Raw genomic sequence first — 18,648 nt, 5'->3', positions numbered from 1 at the left:
GCACCGAGCGGGACGCTTGCCTGTTGTGGCCTGGAACAACTGCTACTAATCAGCATTACATGGAAAATCTGTGCTCTCCAGAGAACATTCCATTCTTGCGCGAGGTACAGGACACTCTAATGAAGGCTCCACCGTATGTGTGGGTGTCTGCCAACTTCATCTACGATTTCTCTTCCAACGCCTTCGCATCAGCCTCCTTAGGTGTTTGCGTGCCTGGCGCAGCTGTCTTCTCACCTTCCACCACCTCAACATGATCCCCGCGACGACGGCCCTTGCCAGTGATGTCGCGCCACATACCACCGAAGTTCCTGGCTAAACTCTCACGGCCTTCCCATAGAGGATATACACCAACAGCCATAGTACTGCACATCAGCCAGATGATGCCAACGACGACCCATCCTGAGAAGAACGACTGACTGAAGATGTAGCCGGAACCGTAGAGAGGCATTGGCCAAAGTACGAGAAGAACGAGTGTCAGCGTCGCGGTGGTGATCTTTGCAATCTTGGAGGCGCGGAACAGCTTGGCTTGTTCGGCGGCTTCGGCTTCTGGGGAGAGGGCAGCATGGCGGCCGTGCACGGCTTCAATGTCCATGTGCGCAGCTGCTGTGACATCCGAATCGTCCACAAGGCGAATGTTCTTCATTGACACCCAGTCGTAGTTGTCAACTCCGAAGATCAGGGTCAGGACCGGGATGAAGATGACGGGTGAGAGCAACGCGACCACGTTACCAGCCAACATTGGGTTGTTGGCGCCAGAAGTAGCGACAGTGATCACGCCGTCGTTCAGCTTGGAGGTGGTGACGAGCCAGGCGGTGATGCTGCAGCAAAGACCCAACACTGGCGACAAAGTAGCCGCCCATTTGTTCTGACCCTTCCACATCAATGTGAGGGTGGCTGGAAGCACCGCAGACGAAATGATTACGCCCATGAAGACGTACAGCCAGCCCATGCTGATACCTGCGTACCAAAGTCCAGTCGAGAACGCAGCCATGACGAGTCCAAACCCACATACGCAGACGTGCGAGGTGTAGACGAGACGTCGACCACTTGCACTGGGGTTGATGTAGGTTGCGTAGATGTCGTATGTCAAGATGCTGGAGACAGCAATGAGCTGCGCCGAGAAAGCTGAAGTGACGGCCATGAACACGACTAGTAGAGTAGCCACTGCACCGCCAGATCCGAGGAGCGCCACAGCAGCATATGGAAGGGTGAGGCCCGCGCTGATAGAGGCTTCATCCATGCCGTTGGGATAGGTAGGGAAGTACTCCGTGCTCTGCAGTGCCAGAGCGGCGAGGCCCATAGTGGTTGCGCAAAGCCACTGACGACGAGATCAGACGTGATTCGGGATGCTCATGGAAGGAGTACTTACAGGGATAGCGAACCAGGAAAGACCTCCGATGATGTATCCAGGAAGAGCATGAACTGGGGATGCAGCAATAGCCTTGTTGTAGTCTGCCTCTAGTCAGTTTCCGATACCATTTCATGTAGAGGAACACTCACATCCGTTATCCATGAAGACAGTTCCAAAGTTTCCAATGATGTTGATGACGAAGAAGATGGCACCATCTTTGCTCCTCATTGTAAGATAGCTTCCGCCAGCGTTGCCGGGAACGGGGGTGGTTGCCGAAAGTTCCTGCAGACGATCGTACACTGCTTTGGGCGAGCCGAGCCGGTCACCCGTGGCATAAGTCGTGAATGCGAAAGTAAGAAGGATGATGAGGAGGATAACGGTGTGAACGTAATCTGTGAGAAACGTGGCCTTGATACCACCAAACATGGTGTAGACTACGACACCCAGGGGAAGTAGGAAACAGGCTGCGGCTGTAGGCACACCGGTCAAAGAGCTGATGACGGCAGATCCGCCAGTCAACAACATGGCTGTAACGAGAATGTTGGTGAAGAGGCCGAAGGTGATGTAGACAAAATGCGTAGCCTTTCCATAGCGAGCACGCACAGCTTCGAGGAACGTCTATGGAGTGGTCAGTTCTAGCTTCGCCGATAGCGAGAAGCTGTTCCACTCACATGAGCGTTAGGGGCTCGCCTCTTGAGTTCGATCGCAACGGTCGCAAAGAGCAGGATCTGTACGGTAGCACCAGCGGCATACCAGAGTGGTCCAGAAACACCTAAAGACGATCAGATCTCTGACTTTCTGTAATGTAGTGTCGAAACGTACCGTAGCGGAACGCGACCGAAGAACTCTGCAACAGGGTAGCTGCCCAAGTCCACGAAGACACTACTGCTGAAGCTACCAAACCAGACTTGACAGTACGACCGGCAGTTGAGAACATCTCTGAAGTTTGCACCTCATTGTTGTAGCGCTTGAGAACCCAAGTGGTGAAGACCTTTAGGTTGTCAGATCGTTGCGCTTGTAGCATTCATGTATACATACCATGCCAAGGGCGAAGAGAAAGCCAACACCAAGCACGATGCCATAGCCCCAACCCTGGCCAAGGGGAGAAGCAGAAGGGCCAACAGGAGTACCGCCGCCAGCCATGTCGAGAGATGTAGCTTGGTTCAATGTCAAGCTTCAAAGCGTTGGCTGTCGAACCAGTCCAGCGGGGCAGACGAGGTATCTATACCCCAATGCATCCCCACGATTACCGTTTCCCGGCTTCAGCTCGGTCCCAAGACTGCTATCTCGAGCCTTTCAACCGCACACAACCATCTTGTCGATTGGCAATCGGGCCGGCACATGATTGGTTGAAGATAGGCGCATGTCAAGACTAGGTAACGTGCAACGACGGCCAAGACTAGAAACCTCTCGTCTTCTACGCAATTTTGAAGCTTATATTAGCAATGAGGTCTTGTTGTAGGGCACTTTCAGCTCTTAGCCGACTGGGCATTGCATGATCGCTCGCCTATGCTGATAACGAACGGCCTTGCAACGGAGGTGCATCGCGCTTGCCTCGTAGTGGCGGGCAGGACCGAATGGCTCAGCGGAAATTTTCATGCTGAGCCCTGAGTGGCTGAGATCTGTGACTTTTTGCTTGGACAGACTGAACGAGGTCTGGGCGTGGAGATGGTGGGCATGTTGGAGGCAGGTTGGGGTTGGTGGTTTCGATGAGGTAAACAGGAGAGTGAAGATAAGCGATGGTGTGGTAACCAATGAGGACGCGCTGGCGGTGGAGTCCGAAGTCGGCTTGCATCAGAGGACCCCTGTGACCCGGCTTTCTCCACGGTAATGATCGACTTGCATCTTCGCAATGTTGTCGTTACTCGATACCTTCGACACATACCTGCGTGTTTCTCTCGAGAGTGTTTTACAACTGCATTCTGGTCGTCCGCGCACGTTCGCGCGATCATAGCTTTGAGTCCGGCTTCCACGGGCCCTCGTTCCGCCATCCTCTGCCGCCATATTCTACCGCTCAACACGAACAATTTCGTGAGGACAGTATGGATCTACTCTAGCTCTCACTGGGAGATTAGATGGTACCTGTGAGCGAGTAGAAGTGGAAAGCTCACCTTTAGGTGTATAGTATAGGAGTGGTTAGAATCGTTGATCCAAAGCAGCGGAACAATATAATACGGAGGATATTCTATCGGAACATTGCGCCCCGCGACTGCGACGAACGTTTTGCGAAACCTACGAGACGGTTCGTTGTCTAATGTACAAGGAGTTTCTGTTGGCGTCGCGCTATGGAGAAGCAACTCGTTGTTGGTGCTTCATTGGGCTTATTCATGGTTGCACGAGGCTGTCGTACTTGGAAAGGCCTTTTGCCCAAGACTGAGCGTTTAAAATCTAGGTAAGGCTTCTCTTCGCATTAGTGCTGGTAGCTGTCGACATATCTTTGCAACATCATTTCCAAGAAAGATGTTCCAGTGCACATTATGAGTCTTTGAATACAGAGTAAGTAACATCTCGTACTTGTTGCGCGTGGTGAGGAGTGAGTGACCCGACTCACGGCTTGATTGGCGTGTCCATTCGGCATCGTACGACGACCATGAGCAACTACCCCGGCCTCTTTCCCAATCAGGAAGACAGTCAGCGGGAGCTTCGGATGTCACATACATACATTCAGAAGTCTTGAGCTCTTTTTCTTCTTTTCGTTTACAGCCTACCTCCAGCATCATGCTTTTCATCTTGATACTCGCGGCTGCACTCGGTGCCATCGCGCACACCGTCCCAAACGGATGTCCGCGCAAGGTGGGTGCGGAAGGCGTACGGGTTCGCATACCTCCAACGTTCAATACCACCGATTATGCCCATCACGGCAGATCATGGCAACCACCACCTGTCGGGTTCTACTTCCAACCATGGTCGATGATTCTCGCATCAAACCCTCAGTATGCGGCGATGCGGAACGTACAATACGACCCGACACCGATCGATCCCTCTGAGCCCACTGGGCTTGTAAATGACCTCTTCTCATTCCAATTCCCAGGCAATGACACAATCATTACAACATATGGCGTCGATACACCGCATCCCAGCTTGCCCGCAGTGCTAGACTTTGCAGGGACTGGAATTTTGGTCGGAGCCACGTGCCAATACAGCATCTTGGTTTGGGGCTGCGACGCGAACAGAGTCCCATACTACGCGAGCTATTCGACGGCAGTGGAGTTCACCCAAACGCCCCCGGGTATCGACCTGATGAGTACAAGTGATCAAGGACCTGATCAGGAAACGATCGATGCTGTTTTGAAGGCGTTGAAGAAGCTGGGAAACGAGGAGATCACCAAGTATGTTGCAGCGTTGGAGAAGATGGTGCAGGATGGGGGCAGAAGAGGCATGCCCAGGGTAAGTGTTTGTGTGCTCTTTGCTGGCACCTACTAACGAAATACTTTAGGCTACATGCGACGAGTATTGCAAGACGAATCAAGGCTTGATCGGGATCGAAGGCTGAACGTTGTGGAATTGAGTTGACGAGGTCGTGTTCGAATGCCCTTGCTGCAACGGATGACTGCTTATGCTGTGTCTGGGCTTCGAACGGGCGCATTCCTATAGTCGAGGATCTACGAGAAGATGTATGTAGTGCTGTAGAATGACGATGTAGAGGTTCTGGACATTTGATCCTGCAGTATGTTGCTTGGTGTTACCGGTGTCGTGTGCCTGCCGTTCAGTCCCAGTCGCGTGTGTGGAAGTCGCGACCGACGCAGGGCATCAGCGTTCAGCAGTCGCTCCTCCGCTGTGGGTCGCGCCAAGGCCGCCCGGCAGTAGCGCCAAAAAAGTTCAGAACTGGTAGATGCAGGCAGCGCAAACCTCGACGAACACCGACGCGACCACGTTTCGTAGATTCGAATCAAACTCCGACACGATGGCGAAGCGCAAACTCAACGCACACGACGTGCCAGAGGTGACATCGAGCGATGAGTCGCAATCCGAGCCCCGCAGCTCGCCCGAGCCCGCGACATCCACCACAATTGCGCCTGCGATTGCAACCGCTGCCACACCGAAGAAGAAGAAGAGCTCTAAGTCAAAACCTGCCGCTGAGCCAGTCCCTATAGTCGCCTCATTCGCCGAACTTCAACTCGAGCCCCGTCTTCTAAGAGCGATCCGCGACCTAAAATGGGCATCACCAACGGCAGTACAGTCCCAAGGCATACCGTTGATACTGGAGGGACGCGACGTCCTTGCGCGTTCGGGGACAGGTACTGGAAAGACGGGAGCCTACCTTCTCCCCATCCTCCATAAGACGTTGCAACAGAAAGGCCAATCGCTCATCCTGGCGCCCACTAAGGAACTCTGCTCACAAATCGCGACAGTCGCGAAATCGCTCTCACAACACTGTGGACAATCGATTCGGGTCCGCAACATCGCTGGCAAGGAATCGGATGTCGTCATCAAGGCAGCACTCGCGGACAAACCAGAGATCGTCGTCGCAACACCAGCGAGGGCATGGGCAAACATCAACAGCTCTGCCATGGCAGTCAGCGACATCAAGACGCTTGTCGTAGACGAGGGTGATCTGATCAACGGTTACGGGTTCGCAGACGACATGGAGAACATCGCCCGGGAGATTCCTGTTGGAGTCCAGAAGATCGTCCTTTCAGCCACCCTCTCAACTGACGTTGAGTCACTCGGCAGCCTGCTCTGCACAGATCCAGTTGTACTGAAGCTACAAGACCTCGACAAGGACTCGCAGAAGGTCAAGCAATACGTTCTGAAGGTGGCGGAGGACGATAAGTTTCTGCTGCTTTTCGCCATGATGAAACTCAATCTGGTCCATGGAAAGAGGTAAGAAGCGCCGGCATGAACTACATTTGAGACAACGCTGACTTCGTATCTCCAGTATCGTCTTCGTTGGCGACGTCGACCGATCATACCGCGTCAAACTCTTCCTCGAGCAATTCGGCATCAAGGCGATCGTACTCAACTCCGAACTGCCACTGGCGTCCCGAACACACATTGTGGAGGAGTTCAACAAAGATCTCTATAAGATCCTCATTGCTTCGGACGAAACCGACGTCGTTGGCGTGCAAGACGAGTCGCGACCAAAGAAGAAAGCGAAGAAGGACAAGGAGACCGACTCCGGCGTCTCTCGCGGCATCGACTTCCTGAACGTCAGCTGTATAATCAACTTCGACTTCCCCGGGAACTACAAATCGTACTTCCATCGAATTGGACGAACAGCACGAGCCGGCAAGTCTGGCACGGCCATTTCGTTCATCATCCCGAAGGAGAAATACCGCAAGCATAAGCCGACTACATTTGCGGGATGTGAACACGATGAAGAAGTTCTCAAGAAGGTTGAGCAGCACCAAGAAGAGGGCCAAAAGCTGGAGGATTACCAATTCGACATGAAACGATTAGAGCCATTCCGATACCGGTTCGCAGATGCCCTGAAGTCGGTGACCAGGATCGCCATCCGCGAGGCACGTATCAAGGAAATCCACATGGAGCTGGCCAAGTCGCAGAAGCTGTCCCGATACGTAAGTTCGCCCGCATCATTCATTGCTGGCTCATCCTAACATCGTAACAGTTTGAAGAGAACCCTGAAGCGCTCGCGCATCTCCGCCACGACCAGACTCTCAACCATCCCGCGAGGATACAACCCCACTTGCGGCACATTCCCGATTATCTCCTACCAGGTGGGAAGAAGCCGCAGGATGTTGGCTTTGTCGGCCTGAACATACCACGGGCGAAGAAGCAATATACCAAGGGCAAGGGCAGGAAAGTGGTACGAAGGAATGGCAAGGTCGATCCTTTGAAGACATTCAATGCGAGGGGTAAAGGAAGGAAATGAGGCATTACGTCCTCGACCAGCTCTCTCTGAATGTCAGTCGTAGACTTGCACCAGATCTATGACAAAACACATCAGCGAGCTTTCTTTCCAACGATCGTGCCATTTATAACTCAGCCAGTCGTGTCCATGTGTTCATCGCTCAGTACTTCTCATCTCATCTGCGAATATTATGATGGAAAGACCCAGCAAGATGCTACTTAGGTAGGGCCAAAGGTTTGGGCAAGTGGTCAGACTTCTGCTCGGAGCTTGGATCTTTGTTGCTTTTGTGGTGCACTTGGGCAAAGCTACAATTAAATTTCGCGTCAATCGTGCAGACTTCATATAGGTGCGTGATAGTTGTGTTGCTTAATGTTGATGACATGCTGGGCAGGGTGGTGCGGACCACCCAATCCATCGCGCGTGACCCAAGTCGCCTTCCGCTTCATGATCACCCCTCCATGCATGAACACTCTTGCGCACTCACGAGCTATCGACGAGCGCATTGCCGATGTCATCAGTACGATCACGACCTAAATTGACCGCCCATGGAGTTGCATCCAGGATAGAGACCTCGCGTCCACCGACGATGGCAGCTACACGACGCGCCCTTTCGTAGCGCTCGGCCCCGTGGCTGGGTAGTCGCGCTCGATGGCCCATCGCATCTCGAACAATCGCATCGTACGATGTGCGATATATGGGAGACTATGCGACCGTCTAACGCGAGACACGATATAGAGCTTGTCCACTGTCATATAGGATACCTCAGCCTCGAATACACCCGAATCGCGAAACTCCCGCATACGCTCCGATTGAACATTCTCCTCGGAGAACGGCGTATATCGTGCTCTGGTTAGACATAGGAGAACAGGGGAGACGATACTGTCACATGCATCATCCCGTGCAAGACTATCACAAGCTCGAGTCGCGCGATCAGTGAAGGCGCAGATGAAAGAATGAGATGGTGTTCAATTTGGTCGGATAACGTATTTAATAGTGGCAAACGCCGAACGGAACCCACAAGGTCGCAACGCCTCCCACCAACACCGGTCCTCGAATCGCGCTATCATTACTTCGGCCGTTAGGTTCATAATCACTGGGATAACTGAAAAGTCGGAAGATCGATGCGTGCATCTGACAAGAAAACGTATTTGTTGCTTGGAAGGCAGGGGACATCAAGGTCGTACTCCAGAGCACACCACGTGGCGGCATAGCGATTGCATGTGCCAGTAGTATGCGCGATACTCTAGGGCGACCCGGTATCGCACACGTACCGTTCTGATTAGTCGTCCTCGTCGGTCCAATACTGTAGGAGTTTGCTCAGGTGGTGGGGCTGAACCCTCCCAACATCCTTCACTTTGACATTCATCTCGATCGGGTATGTCTTGCCAAATCGTATGCGCGACTCTCGTCGTATCGTAATCGAAGAGTCGACCGCTTCGACTTCGATAGGGTCCTTCCACATCCCGCTCTCGTACTCTCCAGGTAAATAACAGGAAGCTGGGTCTGTTCCAGAAAGGTAGAGGATCGTATGTTCGGCCGGGTTGCAGCCATCTTTGAGGGCGCCACGACCAGAGTAAGTGCCAATGCCACTGGCATAGTTAATAAGCAGCCTCTGCAATCTTCCGTCATATCTTACCACGCTTTTACAAAGCCTCGTTTTACCTTAACTACGACAAAACGGCGGATGTTCGTATGGGCCCTTTCATTGAAGCGGACCACAGTGTATGCGTCGTCATTTGCGCGGACTTGTGCGGTTGCGCCTGCAGCCTCTGTGTACAGCGTAGCGAAGACCCTGCCAACTACGAAGAATGTTTGAGCCTCTTGGCCCGTTCGCATTCGATAGCCTGGGGTCTGTCAGATCATGTGATGGCTCGAGTGGATGTGGGAAACCTACTCGAGTCCAGCAGATCATACCATCCGGTGTGTGGCGTGCCTGAAATGAAGTCCGGCATTACGCGGGCCTGTGGCGGAGCTACAAAAACATCCAATTAGGCGTTATGCATGCCATGCATGGAATACCACGACATACCAGGTTCAGGCATCTGCACCGTGTTTGAGCCATTGTCTGGCTGGTATACTGAGTCCTGTCTGGTAGGTACTGGTTGAACGGGAGTGTACACTTGGTCGTTTGCTGATTGCGCTTGTTTAGACCAATGATAAACAGGACGCCCTAGCAGTGTCAGTGGTCTAAAACGTTCTCAGACCATATTCCTGGAACTCACTGTATTCGTCGTACGTCACATAATAGTAGTCTTGGTACGTATCGCTCCACACCCAAGTGTAGGTATTGGTGGCCATATCACCCGTGACGGCTGGGTAGCAGCGCCGGTTTTAGGTTGCTAACGACACGATAGCTACGCGGGGAGCATGCAATGATTTGACAAGCTGGTCAAATGTATACGCGAGAGAAATGCCTGATGAGGGGACAAGTTACTTTGACGGTCGGTGTCTTACACTGACTTTATATTCGGAAGCAGTAGCTGGGCGTGTCAAGTGATGCGGCTCTGCTGTCTCGACAAGGTCAATCAGGAGGGTGTGCTGCGTACTACGCAAAAGCATGTTCATCGTTCACCACCTCCACATCTTTCTGCATATGCGGTTGATGTTCTCCCGCCTGCGCGTCGAGCATCTGGGTTGTGGACATGCGGACATCATTTGGATGTACGACCAACCCATGCATTACACCGCTTATGCAGTATTGTAAACCGGGGAGCGGGCGACCCCGCGCACATCCGATACGACATTCCGATGTTGTCAGCCCGACGCCACCACCCCGATACAACCGTCCGTGCGACTCTTCGTTGGTTTTATGATAATATCCGTGCGACAAACAAATCGGGTTCGTACATGCTTCCAGCTCCCGATTTGTCTCGCAGACGATGACCGACCAGCCCGCTCCAGCTCCATGTCGTGCGCAAAACCTTGGATCATCAACACGCTTGTCTGCGGCTGGCTCATGTGTCAGGTCTCCCCTTATCTGCCGGGGAACGCCAGATGACGGCCACGTTTGCCAATTTCCGTCCTTGAATTCTGGCTGTTCATGCCGCGTCTTATAGGGCCTGATGACTGGAATGTGACAAGGGGACTCCTGGACAGCCAGCGCGAGCTATTTCCAGTGTTATGCAAGGAGAGCAGCATCATTCTTGTTTCGAACATTACTGGATTGCTTTCCCGCGAAGAGCGGTGCTGATCAGCCTTTGAATGCCATGGAGTATCAACGTTCCGCAAAAGACGAAAGAGTAGGAGTGTCGTATTCTGATCTTATTATGTCGCAGATTCGGCAGCGCTTGGAAGAGATAGCCGACTCCCAAATACGAATATCATCAGCAAGAAAACAATTATTAGTCAAACGCGAAAGGCTAAGGACCAACAGCCGCGTAGTCCAACTGAAGAGGGTCGATGCTGGAGATGCGGAAGCCGCGTTCATGAGCCGAATAAGAGAGTTCCTCAACGACCACCCGGGCGAACTCTCAAGTCTGCTTCAAGACGCATACGAAAAGGTGGAAAAAGCCCGCGATGATCTAGGGGAAACAGAACAGAACTATCTGGAAGATGAGAGCGATTTGACTGGCGCCGAGTGGATGTTCATGGACCAAGAAGACCGATTCTATCAGTGGGATATCCACAGCATCCTCCCCGACGAAAACAACGCAGACACTACCTTTACAATAGGGAACTTGAGTGAAACTATTCCACATACTTCAGCTTATAGTACACCCCTACCTTCGACAGGATCGCCATCCCCGGACCAGTTCTTACCACCTCCACCTCCACCGCCTCCTCCACCTCCTACGCATCGTTATTTTACCTCGTACGACCCGGTTAACCTTTCTTCAGCGACCGATATTGATCAAGGATATGATACTATGATGGCCGAGGTGAATACATTGAAGAGAGAGTTTGAGCAAATACGCCACAAGCAAGCCTGCGACCTCGAGTGGAGGGACGAGCAGGACGTATACCTTCCTGGAATCGACGTCGTTTCTGATAACAGCTCCAAAGATGGTGCGAGTGGGAGCGGTGATATCGTATACGAGATCTTCATTCTCGAAGCGAGAGCTCAGCGTTTGAAAGCCGAAGCGATGATACAGGGTTTGGACACATCAATGTTGACTAGACGATATTCAGATCCAGCACATTCGATCAGGCCCGCACCAACATGCGCGACTCCCATGAGACGAACACAAACGGAAATTGCCCCTTCCTCGTTACGTGATCAACCCACGGTGAAGCAAAAAATCCGGGAATGGTCGCTATTTCATCTCAAAGAAAGCGCGGTCCATAAGCAAGTATATCTCAATACACTGCAAGAGCATGGAGTATCAAGTCCTTCAGAAGGTGATTGGAAAGCTCGAGCTACACAATATTGGAATGTCGACAGCTCTGTCGAGAGCAGAGAAGGCAGCGAGCAGGATGACTCTTCCGCCAACGGGTCGGAGCACGAGCCTCGCTCCTGCCGTGAAATGAGCGTTAGGCAAGGCGTGGCTTCTCCGTCTTCAAGTTGGTATCTCCAAGAAGAAGATAGCATACGCGATACCGACCAAGCTATAGCCATGTCAGAGCCTTACGAATCACGGGAGATGCTACACGAAGAACGTAACGCTGTGTTGCGAGAATCTTCAACGTTTGTGCCATCATCTCATCATCAGGCGATGGCAAATGCGGATATCGACAATGAACACCGAATGACAAGTTCTACCGCGGAAACTTCTCATGACCAGCAAGAGAAGGCTAGAAAATGCATCGGAGCAAACGCCCTCTCACTCCAGACCCCAGATATCTGTCCTACAAAGATCGGAGACGCAGCAGAACGGAAGGACAGCGTCCAGACATCGAGCGTCACTACTCATCCTGATCATGCGACGGCAAGGAGCCATCACAACGAGATCAAGGCGCATCATGCAGCGGCAAAATATATCGCAGTTGAGATGAACACAGGAGCAGCAACATCGGATGAGGGTGGCACCCAATCGCAGCATACTCTATTATCCGCCGTACACCCAACACTCTCTCCAACCCGTGCTCGGGAAACGGATGTTCATGATCCGTCGGACTTCGGCGGCGCAGTCCAACCCGCTTCATCAGCGCCTTGTACACAGCCTCCAATACCCTCGGCGGTCGTCGATGAGACAAGCACGCAACTACCCGACAATTCCGCCACCCCTGACTCTCGTCCAATCTCGCAAGGACGCAGACATACGACGAGTTGGCTACGAAACTTGCTACCCACATACAAGAGCAAGCGAAGTAAGAGTACCTCTTCTATTGGGGGTCACCACCCACTGGCTCGATTTGGGAAACACCCGGTCGCGTAATTCGGTCGTCTATTTTCCTTGTGCCGAGTGGTTCATGGGGGTTCCATCATCTTACAAGCGCATGTTATCACATTGTCCTAATATTGTATAGTCTAACGAATCATGACGGTAATAGTAAGTTTTTCATTTCCGCGTATGACTCTCGGAACGAATTTCCCGGATTGCAAGGTTCTTTGACAGGGCGGCGGTCGGGCGTTGTATCATCTTATTTGGTATTCAAATGCAGCATTAGGCTTACCGGAGCATATCGTTCCATTCGATCCGAGACCCCATGAAACGTCAGCTCAACCACGTTGCTAAGCAGCTGAGGGGGACAGGTGGTCGATCACCCCACTACTAGCAAGCCCCAAGGTTGCGTTCTGTAACCACCGTGTCGGGTTCAGCTCGATATGTCCCACTCTCACGGTGATCAGCAGGACGCCCGCTTGCGGTATGTGTGAGGTGTCTGGATCTGACCTGATGTCAGCACATCGGATCCCGAAGATAAGGCTACCGTCGTTCTTTCGGCCCGATAGAAAGACAAGTGCCGGTATCACAAACCCGGCGGGTACACCACATACATTACCGATGATCGCCAACCGCGCGGTAAGCTCAATTTGGCAGGAGCTGCTAAAGCTCATCAATGGCGTATTGATAGGTATCGTATCCTAGCATGAGCTTCGGGAGTGACATGTGATTCCTATCGGCGGTGACATGCGATCAGATGGCACGGCAAACGCGTAGCTTGCTCCCGTTTGTCATTTGTCCATTAAGTCAAACGCTGGGTTAAGATAGGGAGGAGGACGACACGGCATCGCTTGATGCTTCGCCCCAGGCCCCGTCAATGGAGTTCTATCCCAACGGCCCGCCGGACCCCACTTGACCCACCGCGGCATGCAAGAGGACGCCTAGCTCCCGTCTTACACGCTGCTCTAGCGACTGCCTGAACCCCAAGACCAAACCAGCGCATGCAGCTGGTAAGGCTGGAACTGCCACCCGACCCACTCGTTGTGGAAAGACTTACTCTTCACGGCGCAAAGCAAAACGCCATGTATGAGGAACCGTACGCATGACCATAGCTGCACGAAGCTGCAGAATGCGCCAGCTGTTTTGCTACCCGCGCGCTGCCGTATAACCGGTTTCTGCCCTATGACCCCGCGCGACGTGGGCACAAAGTCGCCTATTGCCTTGTTATCCCGAGGTCAGATTGGCCCTACGTTGCGTCTTGACAACTGAGCACGACCAGGTCTTACCACCACGTATTTGCTTATTTTGCCGTAATTGGCCACATGAGCCTGATGGCGTAGGCAAATGAGATAGTCTGCGACAGGCGAGTGAGGCAGCTATCGCACTAACGAGATGACAGTAATACATGCGTCTCCCCGCACGGTCGATTGGATGTTGTTCTCGTGGCAATAAGCCCGTCCAGACTGACCAATCATCACCGCGCTAAGGCATCAATATCGGTGAGTGACGCGACACGGCTGGAGATACGGCTGAATGGGCTTCGAAGCCTGCTGGCCGATAGTGCAGTGACCAAAAATCTGAGATCTGTTGGCTAGTAGCTGCGTATTGTTCGTGAAAGGGATGAAGACTGGAACGTGACATGGGTGAAAGGGTCAATATCCGATAGGGACACTGATACGAGCGCGGCCGAAAGGTATGCGGCTCTGCTATCGATAATTGATTGGTGGAAGAGATGTACAAGGAAAGTATGCCTGCAATGCACGTGTGACTCATGGCCAGATGGACTTGCAGGAGGCTTGCAGGATGTATGCATGCTGTCAAGGCATACCAGATGCGCATACGTGCGCTAGGTAGAGGCTGTAAGTATTCATATCGCGGCTGGAGTTACTTGGATGTATTGAGCAGAGAGCTGTTTGTGTACGATGAGAATTGCAGTGATAATTGAACAGGAACGTGCTGTTCGTAGGAAAGGGTTTTGAAACCCAATGCAATTGCTCTGACATCCTGAGAATGCAAGCATGACCATCCTAGCGCCGTTCTCAACTATGGCTCATTGGGCCATTATGAATCAGTGCTGGTTATCGTACGCCGCTGTTGGAATTGGGTGGTACTTTGATGTGTTGGGTGTCTAGTTGTGAAAGCTGTTCCGAAAGGTTTGGAAAGACTTCAGGAGTGGAGAAGGTGGAAGACCGAGGCACCTGCCATGATTTGTCGAAGGCGCAGCCCGGGGGACACGCACCATGATATCTGAGACGCTGGGGATTCTGCATGTCGTTCTCAAATTCATCCGAGCCTTGATGGTCTGCGTGATTGTGGCCGAGAGAATCATGTGGCCATTCGTTGAGTATCGATGTTGCCCAGTGCCACAGGGTAGACAACTCTCCCACTCCAGCAATATACCTTACGAGAGTGTAAATTTCATGTGGAGAAACACGAAGTTGGTGTAGCATCCATCGGTTCACTCGATCTGGCGTGTTTTCGAAGTTTACAAGGTAGTCGCTGAGGATAGCTCGAGTCTCTTCGCTTTCGTCTAGCAGGAGCAAAGGATTGCCTTCCTCCAGACCCGGGTTCACGGGGAGATCATCGATCACTTCTGATGTAGGGTCAGGATTATCGATGTCGATACTTTCTGCAAGGAAGATGTCCTCTTCAGGGGTGTCTCTGGACATAATATTCCTTCCAGATGACTCAATCTGACCCGTAGCCCAGATGCCAATGTAGCTCAGCGTCTCCATCCAGTCGTTAGCGTTGGCGCTTCTATTTGTAGAGATGGAATTGCGAAGCTTCGGGCGGTCGACTGATTCTAGCGATGCTGTCCTAGTGTGGTAGCCTTGACTCTTTTGCTGGATTTGAGGCTTGAGCTTTAAATTGAGTTCCCCAGCATCTCTTGGTAATTCACCGATACCGACATTCTCACCGATCAGTGTACCATGTAGCCGCTCAACAGACGCTCCAGAGGACGATTCAAACTCTATCTCAGATTGCTCCTGTTCCTCTGTTCTGGTAGTGGACGCTATATCAAAACTGAAGATCTTGTCGAAACTCTCCTCGATCCTTGTATATTGGTCTATCAGCTTGTGTTCTTCCGCACCAAGCGAGATTTCGAGTGGCTCGTAATCCGATTCAACAGGCCCAACCTGATCTCTAGCTGCCTGCGCTGCTTCGAAGAGTGTGAGCATAGCGGGATCGATGGATGAAGCACTTTCGCTCATTTTCTTGCGTATACAATCGAAGAGCAGCATGTCACACTGCGATACATGCTCCCTTAGTCTGTGGAGTTTCTTTCGTCTCTCCTGAACAGCAAGACGCAACGCAGTCACCTCTCTCTGCTGTGCGGCAAATTCGGATAGCTCGTTGATAAAGTTGGTGTAAAGTCGTAGGGCCGCCTGGTTTAGATGTTCATCCGCCTCAACAGTCTTGTTAAACGGAGTAGGAGGTCGAGGAGCCCGCTTTGGAGGTGGTGGAGGAGGAGCAGGTAACGTCAAAGCTGGGGTGAATGAACGGGATTGATCTAATGCGTCTTTGCTCTCATCGTAGATGTTGTTTGTCGTCGGACGAATGCGCCGCGGCCGCGCATGCGTCCTTTGATCTTCAGCATGAGGTTCTTCCATCGGTCTCAGTTCCGAGAGGAAGCGTACTTTCTTGAGAATGCCATTTCGAGCTTTGCAGGCTGGACATGAAGCTAAAGGCTCCGGTATTAACTTTGCTTGCACTGTCTCGTGTTTCCCGCCGATCTGGCCAGCGGCAGGCGCATCGGCTCCCGCTTCGTTAATGCTATTCAGTGCATCGATCTCGAGAGGTGGGCGAAATTCGATGTTGTCAATTGGGACAGTCTTTGGAAGTCAGCTCCTAGGTTGATGGGAGTCCATGGCATAATGTGAAGCCACCTACGAGATCGGACCACGTCGGCATTGCAGCTGTACGGCGGATGCGCGCTTCTTGCCCCTATGAAATATGGAACATACGAGAGCGCATTTGCGGTCCTATGCTCTAAGAACAACAATATGTCTCGCCCTCCCTGGTTTGCGATGAAAGCTAAGAGATGTCAACGTAGTTGACGACATTGCGTGATTGACTGCTCCCAGGCCCTAGTGCAAGACGCGATCAAGCGAGGCGCGTTGGCTACCATGCAGCCAACTTTATTTCGCCCCACTAGACCCACCTTTGTAATCTTTCGCATGCCCGCTAGTCAAGGCTCGCCCATACTGTATGCACCCACAGCTACTCATTCGTCTTCGTATGGAATCTGTCACATGTTTGCATCCGCTGCACGATTACCACACCCAGCCTGGGGTAGCCTGTCTCGGCGAAGAGCCTCTTTCTCGATCTGCGATGCCCCGCTCCGTGAACTCTGATGTTTTAAACTACTCGGACCCTCCTTGATTGCGCTCGAGTCAACAACCCGCCATGATGTAGCTATGCCCGACTACTACGGGCCTTGGATATGGTCGAAAGAGCATCAACGTCATTATGCCTTTCTTTACGCTGCCGACAACAGTAGAATCCTGGATACCTTATGGGAAGCTCAACATCTAGACGCTAACACTACCGCGACGACGCCAGCTACACAGCTTTACGGGGACGACCGAAGGTAAGACCAAGCGATGTCTCAGCGCCTCGGCGAGAAATGTCTAATCCAAGGACAGTGCACCTCGTAACCTACCTTCGATACCTACTTCAGGATCAAGCTATCCTCAAACAAGCTACTCGTCCACTTCGCCACTCCCGCAACCGCATCCATCTTCACGAGAAAACTACGTAGCGGCACCATCGTCATTATCTGCATCATATGCTCATCCTCAAGGATCATATGCTGTTGCACCGCCAACATCATCTGTTTTCGCTTCGGCTCAAGGGAGCTATGGAACTGCGCCATTAGCATCATCGTCCTCAGCTGCCCACTCTGCTCATCATTCGTATCCACAAACGACGTCCAACGGCTCGCAATATATATCCACCGCCCCTGACTATGGCGCAATCGGGCGAGCGGCAAACAATCAGCGCTATCATCTGCCAGGTGATCAAAGGAGGGTAGATGGGCAAGCGAGTCTTGTCACAGGAGGACCCAGCGGTCATGACACTTCGTACGGTCCATTAGATAGCCATTCTATAGCCTCGGCCCAGGCTTCTGTCACAACTGCTTCAGGATCACCATATCTACATCAGAATCAGCAAACTCAATCTGGCTTTCCTTTTACATCAGCATCAGCGGGACAACCGCAACATACAACACCACATATGACGCGATCCCAGTCGGCTCAATACCCAGCACCTCGTCGACCAGTAACATCTCTTCCTTATGACGTGCAATCTACCATACGAAGTCTTGATCGAAGGTATATTCAGACAGATCCGAATGAAGCCAGCAATCAGGAGTCGCTCGATCCACGTGAGCATCGCAGCATAGCCATGGTCGGATCTTTTAGCTAACGAATGCAGGCTACCGTCGAGTTGTCAAGCATCACCACGCTAGTTTCTTTGTGCTTGGTCGAGTAAGGCCCTCTCTTTGGTTAATCCACCAACACCACTGATCAGACGCCAAGGTTTTCAAGATGCTCTGGACGGAACCTGCAGGTCAAAGCAATCCAGGCAGAACTCGCAATTCCACGCACTTCAGCACCGTCCTTTACGGCCAAACGGCTTTCAGTGAGATACGCAGATTCGTCGTTGTGCGAAATAAGGGCGACTTCAGCCAGTGCATGTAGGTCTTTTTGATGGATAGTGATTACTGTTCTTCGAACTTCGAGCTTCACAGCTTACGATTCATACAGTCCAATCCAAACCTACAAAGGCCAAGGCGCCACCAAGCCAGGCCTCGTCATGGACGATCACGGTGTTATCCACACCTCATCCTTGGCCCCGAATTTGCTACCAGGCGAAAATCTGACGAAATACTCAGTGCAGGTTCAGCCCTTCAAAGACGAACGGCTAGAGGCAGCAAGTCGCGTCAATTACGGAAAGGCATATGCTGTTGAACACAACGTCAAAGTCCTCGAAGTTGGCATGATACTAGAAGGTCACAGGTACTTGATTCAGCAATATTTCGACAGTGCAATGCAGAGCTAGTAGCCTGTTGCAATGGGCTACGTATGCGCGAATCGTCGCCTTTGTTTTCGTTTCATATGCTTTTCGGTCAAACAGTACTGCAACATACGCAGGCTTCCAAGACCACTTCTAGTACCTTCTCCCCCACTTGTTCCTGATTTATTGTCTGTCCCGCCAGA

At 52.1% G+C, this 18,648-nt stretch overlaps 7 protein-coding genes across 7 annotated transcripts; 4 read left to right on the top strand and 3 right to left on the bottom strand.

Annotated features, from left to right (window-relative positions):
- Nucleotides 1–160: 160 nt before the first annotated feature.
- On the bottom strand, nt 161–2,494 carry J4E78_005791 (uncharacterized protein; the record flags this gene model as incomplete). Its single annotated transcript, XM_049366407.1, has 6 exons — nt 161–1,318; nt 1,370–1,452; nt 1,501–1,969; nt 2,023–2,123; nt 2,174–2,342; nt 2,390–2,494. The coding sequence occupies 6 exons, from the start codon at nt 2,492–2,494 to the stop codon at nt 161–163; spliced, it is 2,085 nt and encodes a 694-aa protein (XP_049222133.1).
- A 1,575-nt stretch (nt 2,495–4,069) lies between these two features.
- On the top strand, nt 4,070–4,844 carry J4E78_005790 (uncharacterized protein; the record flags this gene model as incomplete). Its single annotated transcript, XM_049366406.1, has 2 exons — nt 4,070–4,738; nt 4,788–4,844. The coding sequence occupies 2 exons, from the start codon at nt 4,070–4,072 to the stop codon at nt 4,842–4,844; spliced, it is 726 nt and encodes a 241-aa protein (XP_049222132.1).
- A 411-nt stretch (nt 4,845–5,255) lies between these two features.
- DBP9 (ATP-dependent DNA/RNA helicase) lies at nt 5,256–7,184 on the top strand (the record flags this gene model as incomplete). Its single annotated transcript, XM_049366405.1, has 3 exons — nt 5,256–6,175; nt 6,231–6,870; nt 6,921–7,184. The coding sequence occupies 3 exons, from the start codon at nt 5,256–5,258 to the stop codon at nt 7,182–7,184; spliced, it is 1,824 nt and encodes a 607-aa protein (XP_049222131.1).
- Nucleotides 7,185–8,442: 1,258 nt separating this feature from the next.
- On the bottom strand, nt 8,443–9,115 carry J4E78_005788 (uncharacterized protein; the record flags this gene model as incomplete). Its single annotated transcript, XM_049366404.1, has 3 exons — nt 8,443–8,752; nt 8,800–9,007; nt 9,058–9,115. The coding sequence occupies 3 exons, from the start codon at nt 9,113–9,115 to the stop codon at nt 8,443–8,445; spliced, it is 576 nt and encodes a 191-aa protein (XP_049222130.1).
- Nucleotides 9,116–10,369: 1,254 nt separating this feature from the next.
- On the top strand, nt 10,370–11,379 carry J4E78_005787 (uncharacterized protein; the record flags this gene model as incomplete). The annotated part of the gene is made up of 3 exons (XM_049366403.1): nt 10,370–10,374; nt 10,537–11,271; nt 11,292–11,379. 3 exons carry the CDS (start codon nt 10,370–10,372, stop codon nt 11,377–11,379), a joined length of 828 nt encoding a protein of 275 aa, XP_049222129.1.
- Nucleotides 11,380–14,882: 3,503 nt separating this feature from the next.
- On the bottom strand, nt 14,883–16,035 carry J4E78_005786 (uncharacterized protein; the record flags this gene model as incomplete). Its single annotated transcript, XM_049366402.1, has 2 exons — nt 14,883–14,891; nt 14,914–16,035. 2 exons carry the CDS (start codon nt 16,033–16,035, stop codon nt 14,883–14,885), a joined length of 1,131 nt encoding a protein of 376 aa, XP_049222128.1.
- A 1,941-nt stretch (nt 16,036–17,976) lies between these two features.
- J4E78_005785 (uncharacterized protein) lies at nt 17,977–18,490 on the top strand (the record flags this gene model as incomplete). The annotated part of the gene is made up of 2 exons (XM_049366401.1): nt 17,977–18,125; nt 18,196–18,490. 2 exons carry the CDS (start codon nt 17,977–17,979, stop codon nt 18,488–18,490), a joined length of 444 nt encoding a protein of 147 aa, XP_049222127.1.
- Between the last annotated feature and the right edge of the window lie 158 nt (nt 18,491–18,648).

The sequence above is a fragment of the Alternaria triticimaculans genome (assembly GCF_023758025.1).
Source record: "Alternaria triticimaculans strain BMP 0046 chromosome Unknown scaffold_7, whole genome shotgun sequence".
NCBI classification, from domain to species: domain Eukaryota; kingdom Fungi; phylum Ascomycota; class Dothideomycetes; order Pleosporales; family Pleosporaceae; genus Alternaria; species Alternaria triticimaculans.
This window is presented reverse-complemented; position numbering and strand designations above follow the sequence as displayed.